The following is a 7,381-nucleotide window of genomic DNA, read 5'->3' on the forward strand; positions in this document are numbered from 1 at the left end:
AATAGTCCCTGCACTATTGCTCTTAAGCTTTGAGTTTGCCATTTTTGATCATCACTGTCTTGGTTATCTAAAATTGGACATGATAGGGTGAATCTGACAGAATTGTTAATAAGGTAGCTTGCCCTGCTTTATCATCTTATTTCCTGATTTATATGATGAACATCAAGCTGTATTGAGAAATATTTAAAACTAGTGGCTCTGACTATAAACTTGTGAATAAAATAAAAAAAAGCTTATCAGATGCACAATCATTTTCTCAAATCATATAAAAATATGTTTTTGGTTTTTATTTTGCTATAAGATGAGTCACCCCTTGCTAGGCTTTGGATTCTGTGTTAGTAACATGAATAAACCCTAAATGCTCTAACCCTGTACTGTACCATGACAAATTAATCATATGTAGGTTCAAACCATGCATAACTTAAACTAAAGTGGTTCTTAAGCATCCTGGTTTCAAAGCAACATGTAAGAATTGTAGCAAAGCAAGTTGATGTCAATTCTGTTTGTTTTTTTCGCCACCCAACCGAGTTTCAATCTGATGGATTTCATCACAAGGATTACAACGTGTGGCCAATACATTTTGTGAGTTACTGGCTGAATGGGTGGTAGTTATCAACCAGTAATCCAGGAAATTAAGATTCTGATGCAGTATATTATTAACAAAATTTGCAATGAAGCACAGCATATTAAACCAAATGAGATGTTTAGGAAAAAAAATTATTGGGTCTGAGGTTGGGTCTCTAGTTATGGTGCCATCGCCAAAGTATACTAATGCCTTCCATACACTAGAAGACTTTGAAAAGATTGAAACCAGAAATTCACATTTAAATGCAGTTTGTCATAAGTCGCTCAGTTTTTATTGGTAGGCTATACCAAGACTGGGGACGTAGAAGGCGAGACTACATTCAGATGGTGGAAAAGGAAATTAACAAGAAGAGAAACAGTTAAACAATACATCTGAAAAAGATGCAGCTTTTGACCAAAGTTGCATTTATGTGTGTTTTTTGTAAAGGAGTTATAGCTTAGAAAAAAGGGGAAAAAAACAAGAGTGAATACACTGTAGGAAATGAACAGGACCATGTTTGATGGAATGGGAACACGCGAGCTTTCCCTCCTTAAAGTCCCAGAAAACGGACGCTTACTACCACTCTTGTGCCACTCCAAAGTCTGCTCCACATTTACTGTCCACCTGACTTGCTGATTAATTTCACGAACTGTAAACATATGTCGGATAAAGTCGCAGCGATGTAACCCACTGGTTTGGGTTGGGTTTGTGGAGCCAGAAGTAGGCGGAGCTGTAGGATGGACAAAAAAATAGGGACTCGTATTCAGTATTTCTGTTCGGTGCTGGATGTTGCGCCCTTCTTGGTTTGAAGTCCCCCCCTACTGGTGCTTTGTTGATACGGAAACCAACAAGTTCCATCAGTGTGCAATGACGTCGACACCCCCTGCAGCCGCTCTAAAATATCAGGGCAAACAACAGCGTCCACTAATTACAGACCTTAAATGATCGTTTGTCATCATCGCTTTCTCATTTTGTCGCCGGCTCGTGACACTTTTAGAATATGAGCCGCTGACGTACAGCTGTGTCAGGGGGGGCATTTAACTTCGATCATTAGTCATTTCTATCAAAGGCATCGGGAGCGTAACTTCAGCAAGTCTGTAGCTGGACGCCTGTTTCTCCACGTCATCGATCAGCATAAGAATCGACCTGTGCTGGAAATGTTTTGAGTTCAGTTTTTCCAATCAAGCCGATTAACTGCAAGTTAAGGATTAATACACGAGCTTTAGAGCTGAAATTTTCTTGTACAATGGGCGGTGTGTGCTTATGTTATTCATGGACTTGCAGACGGCTGTGGCCAGTTTTTATTATTCTGGCTGCAATACCTTGTTTCTCTCAATGTTCAGAGAGTCCTGCAGCAGTTGTTGGAAAAATGTATCCACGCGGCAATCACTGGGCAGTAGGTAAGGAAAATCATTTCAATTCAAACAATCATGCATTTGTTTCATTATCTGAAGATGATATTCAGAGCAAATCCTACAAGGGTGATATTCTATGTAAAAAGGAACTAATTGCAATTCTACATCCTGTTTTCTGCATTATAGGACCGTCTAATCTGACTGATGATAATGATGTTAATTTGTCCGTCAGCTCAGACAGAAAAGTATAGTTTAGTTTTTATTCCAGTCTTGACAGCACATCGAAAGAAACATTTGTTCTAATAAAGTGAATCAAAGCGGTTCTTTGATATGGAAGTTGTTTTGTTAGAGTCTATATGAAATGATTTTTCGGAGAATCCTGCCATGAAAATTGGATGAAAAGTTATTATTATTGTACAGCAGTTCACAAATCCCGTTATGTCTTACTTCTCAGGTCATTTAATGGGGAAGAAGAGCATTAAGAGCCGGCCTGCACTGCAGGAGAAGAACTTTGACAGGGACTACCTCACACCCTCAGAACCAGTCCGGATCTCTAAACTAGACCGACATGGGCGACCTATGGCGGCTCTGCAACCAGAGAACCGAAAACAGACAGCGCCTCAGAGGCTGCCTCAGCTCCACAGCGACTGGAGAGAAGAGGACGGGGAGGTGTCTCTCCGAGAGGTCAGTCTGTAGATTTAACCTCCCTCGCTAATGAGTGATCCCTGCAAGTGTTCAAAATATGGTGACATTTCTCCATCTCACCACTGTTTTATAGCTGTCACACCTGCTTCACCTGGCTTCGAAACTGAAGGACAAGGACTTCTCATGAATGCAAGACAAGGTGTGTCTCAAAAACAGCCATTGGTATTTACTCAACCTGCTCTGTATTCACATATGAACACTGTGTATATTTTCTGCTGTAAGAAAATGCTGGAAACTTGACAGATGTTTAATTTTCCGTTCTTTTAAATTTCTACATGTACATCACTAAGTGTTTAGATGACTGACTGATGTGACAAGGCTGTACTACAGAAGCTGAGGAACTGAAATAAATTTACCATTGTGATAACTGCATGGTGGGTGTCAAGTCATGATTTACACACCATAAATTACGTTCAGTTTTTTTATTTTTTTTTTTAATCACACGTTTATTGTTTTGTAGAATGAAAGGAAAATACGGAACATTTTAGGCCGACAGTGGAGGGATTCGGTGGCTCTGTTATGCTGTGGGGAGATTTTCTCTCTTTTTTTTTTACATTGTTTGTGTCCACTTGTACCTCAGAAGAAAGACTGTTTGCAAATGAGCGTAAAGATATTGTCGGGAACATTCATATTATGATGGGAGATGCAAACTCCTGACTGTGACGCCTCACGCTCCTCTCCCCCTCATTTGTCCCCTATTTGAAATTAAAGCTCATGTTCTCTCCACCTGTGCAGTACCTAGTTTCTACCACTAGATGGTGCATAGTGTCAATTTAAAGAGCATCTGTTCCTTCTGTATTCAATTTCGAGTAACTTTCCAGTGAGCTGGAGTACAAAAAATAAAAAATACCACGCTTGTATATGAAAATGGGTCGTGAGAGCAGTTTATAGCTTTGCTTTCACATCAGATAAAAAGTATCAGACAAACGCACCCAAGTGTTTTTCCTTATCAGGAGAGTTGGGTGGATGATGTTCTGTCTTTTTTTTGGGGGGGGGGGGGGGGGGGGACACTAGCAGACAATAGGACATGCTAATTGAAACAGTTTGGTTAAACATATCTTTCCCTAAAAGCCAAAAGAAAAATTTTCACGCTACTTCTCTTTACTCATTTGTCACGGATGATTGGTGAACAACAACAGAACAATCCACTTTCACCCCCCATTATGAGTCTAATCCCTGGAGCGAATAGGATACAGTTTACAGGAGTTAATGAGGAGGAAACAAGTGGGCTGAGAGACTCTCTAAAACAGACAGAGGAAGTCCGGGAGCTCAAACCCCTTCTGTAAAACACACCCCACTTTTACTTTTTGGCAGTTCAGTTTATTTTTAAAAGAAAATAGTGATTATCATAAAACTACAGCTTAAAATCAACCACTTTTTTGAAAACACTTTCATTTCAGAAGTAATTTCTCTTCCTGAATATTTTTGTTCCTCACTTGACAGTCATCCACCACTAAGGGGTGCTACATTCAATATTTCCCATTATTAAACGCACTGAGTTTGTGCTGTAACTCTTATCGACAAAAAGAAAAAAAAAGGATCACTTGTGAAGTAAATATCTTTTTTATAAATCTGATCTTATTAGATGTACAGCAGGTGACTGATGTCATGCTGCAATAGATTTCCCTCACACTGCATTCAGTCCTGATGTAAACGTACACATTTGTGTTCTATTTTAATTCTGTCAGGTATCACAGACAAATATCCTCGTCCCAAAAGTGCCAAATTTTTTAGGAAAATTAGAGAAGCCAAACATTTGTAAATATGAAGTTTATTCTTTGGAGAAAAAAAATAACAATTGTTACATTGTCTATGAAAATGACCATGAATATGGTCCAGAATTAATGCTGCTCCATTACAACGAGCAGAATAAACAGATATCGATGGAATGTATTTGTTATATTGGCAACACAGGAATGTATAAGAATGGCATCGGACCGACTGACTGTACAAGTTAAAAGTAAAAACGATTTACAAAGATAATAAAAGGAGAAGAAGAACACCAGAGGACAATGAATTGTAAGTGTTTAGTAGTTACTTCACAGTCTGTGCCACAGCTTTTCAGGAAATCTGGTGTAATTGATGAGGAAGTCTAGAATCCTGGAGGGAAAGTGGAGCTCTGGCACTTTAGAAATTCCAACATCCCATCAGCGGGAGGATAAAGTTTTTCCAAAAATTCTACATGGTGCATTCTGGGTCCTCATGTCCACTTAGAACTTCCACCCAGTATCACCACGTCTTCCCAATTGAATGAATGTGTTCCTTGGCCTTCATCCTCAGTGAGGCAATACTGGAGTTCCTGGGGTCAGCTGAGCACTGGTATGCTGGGGGCGGGGGGCACATAGAGCCAATGTGGTGCAGGTGAGGGCCGTGTCCCAGGGCTTGGGAGCTGAATAAAGAGGCTGACAAGTTAGAGGGCATGGAAGGGGGTGGCGAAGGAGTGTAGGTGCCCGGGAGACTCTGCGAGCTGCTGATGAAGCCTGGCAGCGACTGCAGGGAGGTGGAGGTGGTGATCGGGCAGGAGAGCCAGGGGTCGAGTTGGAGCCCGGAGCCAAGGGAGCTGGTGGAGGAGCGGCTGAAGGAGAGCAGAGAAGAGGAGGGGGTGTCTTGCAGCTTGATGGAGCTCACCTCCAGCTTCTCTTGACGACGCCACTTGGCCCGCCGGTTTTGGAACCACACCTAAAAAGAAAGAGGAGAACTCTTTGAGCATTTTTAAAATAAATCACTATCTTCACTGCTTTTTCTTTCTTTTTTTAATGTGGGCCTTAAATGTAAGACCGAACATAGTATGGCAGCATTTGAATAATTTCAAATGCCAAAGAAGAAAGTACTCAAGATTTTATTTAAGTTGTATCATTTTAGTAAATAAAGAATGACTCTTGTAACCTTTACATTTCAAGAGACTAACTAGACGTTTTTTGTCACTTAAAGATTTAACTGTGATTAAAGCTATTTATATAAAAATACAGATAGATAAATATAGATAGAAAAGATGCAACAAACTCTAAATACAGAACGATACAGAAAGATATTCTTTTTCCACCCTGCAAGTAAAATTTGCCCCGTCTTCACCGATTCAATAAGTGTATGTGAATAATGGATGAAACCGGGAGCATTTTTTAAAACGTTTATATCCAGAATACAACAGCAAAATATCCTCACATATAAAAGACAATAGAGTACATTTTTATAACTGACGCATGTTGGATTTAAAATGCGAACGAATAAAATGAAAATTATAAAGCAAACTTTGAATTTAGATGAATCGCGTTGTACTTATAGTTTGAGTTCTGCAAGTAAAAGAAAACAATGCAGATATGGCCTTATTTACAGCCTACATAAGCGGCCATCATTATTGCTGTGGCCTACAAGCCGAACGAATGATCCAGAATGCCATTAACTGAGAGACATACCTGCACTCGGACCTCCGGTAGGTTGACCTTAAGGGCCAGCTCCTCTCTGCTGTAAACGTCCGGGTAGTGGGACTTCTCGAAAGCTCGTTCCAGTTCGTGGAGCTGGAAGGTGGTGAAGGTGGTTCTGTTCCGCCGATGCTTCTTCTTTTGGTTTTCATCGTCGGACAGTTTGCCGTCTCCGTCGGGCGAGTCCGGACACACTGAGGCTTCACCTGTGCTGCCACAACACACACCTGTCGGGAGGAGACAGCGTGAAAAAAAAAATGCTTTGGCCCTTAAAGTCAAATTCTGCTAGTTTCTCGTAAGCCAGCTCCCCTTTATATATAAAAAAATATGTACTTATTTTTCCTCACTTGACGAACGTTTACAAAATTCGGCGCTATATGCAAAAATAAAATGTAACAATTTTCTTGAGAAATAGTAAAAGTGACGGGTTATCTGTGGATTTAAAACGGTGCAAAACTGTGTAAGTCTTAAAACAGATGATACCGCATGCAATAAACAGCCTGCATTTTAGACTTTAATCTAAAACTTACCGTCACAGCTGTCTGAGTAATGACCTTTCTTCACTTGGGTCACCACCACATTCCCGCTGCGCTCTACATCTTTGACCTGGACTTTTTCTGTCACGCCGTAGGACGCTGATTTGTGGAAGATGGTGTCCTCTTTAAATCCCAGTATGGCCTCTATGCTGTGGACTGTGGACGGAATGTTCCCCGGACTCTGGACGGAGCGCGCGGAGGGGGACAAGCGCTCATCCGTCATCATCACTTGGGAACTTGAGCCAAGAAGCCACATTTGTTTGTAAAGTCCAGACAAAAAAACTGTCAAAAATAAACTCGCTCCGGCTTCTTCTCGGTGTGTTTCTTGCTCTTGCTTTTCGTTGGAATCTAAAGAGGTTGGAAAACTTGCGCGCAGGATACGAACTCGCGTCTCGGTCAGTGTTTGAGGAGCATCTTCGGTGTCGGCTTTTAAAGTAGTTCCTTCTGTAAGACCCCCTGCTCGTGCGGCACCCCCCGCCCCACGTCACAGAGGGGACGTCCTGTTGGATTCAGTCCTGCTGGATTTAGGGTAACTGTGCGCCCTTGCAGGCACCAACCTCCACACCCTCCCTTGCTCCTCCCCATCCCAAGTGCACCAGGACCAGTGCTGGCTCTAAACCCACTTACATAAATCTTAAAACCGTCTTTCCACTCCTCCAGATGTCATGTTCATGTCAGTCTGTGAAAAAGGGGAAGATTAGGCCCACAGATTAAGGTACAACAAAATCATAATTACAAGATTTCTGGTAAGGACAAGGATTGCAAGATGACAGCTTAATATTTAATCAAGTCATCAAGATA

At 41.2% G+C, this 7,381-nt stretch overlaps 2 protein-coding genes across 2 annotated transcripts; one reads left to right on the plus strand and one right to left on the minus strand.

Annotated features, from left to right (window-relative positions):
* Positions 1-1,463: 1,463 nt before the first annotated feature.
* grp (gastrin-releasing peptide) lies at positions 1,464-2,961 on the plus strand. Its single transcript, XM_072371993.1, has 3 exons — positions 1,464-1,965; positions 2,375-2,604; positions 2,699-2,961. Exons 1-3 carry the CDS (start codon positions 1,812-1,814, stop codon positions 2,750-2,752), a joined length of 438 nt encoding a protein of 145 aa, XP_072228094.1. The 5' UTR covers positions 1,464-1,811; the 3' UTR covers positions 2,753-2,961.
* A 1,513-nt stretch (positions 2,962-4,474) lies between these two features.
* On the minus strand, positions 4,475-6,915 carry rx3 (retinal homeobox gene 3). The gene is made up of 3 exons (XM_072371994.1): positions 6,575-6,915; positions 6,039-6,271; positions 4,475-5,304 (listed from the first exon to the last, which is right to left on the minus strand). Exons 1-3 carry the CDS (start codon positions 6,834-6,836, stop codon positions 4,855-4,857), a joined length of 945 nt encoding a protein of 314 aa, XP_072228095.1. The 5' UTR covers positions 6,837-6,915; the 3' UTR covers positions 4,475-4,854.
* Between the last annotated feature and the right edge of the window lie 466 nt (positions 6,916-7,381).

This window comes from Leuresthes tenuis, unplaced genomic scaffold (assembly GCF_036924035.1).
Source record: "Leuresthes tenuis unplaced genomic scaffold, fLeuTen1.0.hap1 SCAF_19, whole genome shotgun sequence".
NCBI classification, from domain to species: Eukaryota; Metazoa; Chordata; class Actinopteri; order Atheriniformes; family Atherinopsidae; genus Leuresthes; species Leuresthes tenuis.

What these genes read in the sequence shown, in the direction of transcription:
- rx3 (XM_072371994.1), bottom strand. Translation starts at nt 6,836, where the DNA reads ATGTGGCTTCTTGGCTCAAGTTCCCAAGTGATGATGACGGATGAGCGC. An exon ending in TTACTCAGACAGCTGTGACG is followed by an intron (nt 6,272 to 6,574) that starts GTAAGTTTTAGA and finishes TCCTCCCGACAG; the next exon opens with GTGTGTGTTGTGGCAGCACA. An exon ending in TACCGGAGGTCCGAGTGCAG is followed by an intron (nt 5,305 to 6,038) that starts GTATGTCTCTCA and finishes CTTTCTTTTTAG; the next exon opens with GTGTGGTTCCAAAACCGGCG.
- grp (XM_072371993.1), top strand. Translation starts at nt 1,812, where the DNA reads ATGGGCGGTGTGTGCTTATGTTATTCATGGACTTGCAGACGGCTGTGG. An exon ending in CGGCAATCACTGGGCAGTAG is followed by an intron (nt 1,966 to 2,374) that starts GTAAGGAAAATC and finishes CTTACTTCTCAG; the next exon opens with GTCATTTAATGGGGAAGAAG. An exon ending in GGGAGGTGTCTCTCCGAGAG is followed by an intron (nt 2,605 to 2,698) that starts GTCAGTCTGTAG and finishes ACTGTTTTATAG; the next exon opens with CTGTCACACCTGCTTCACCT.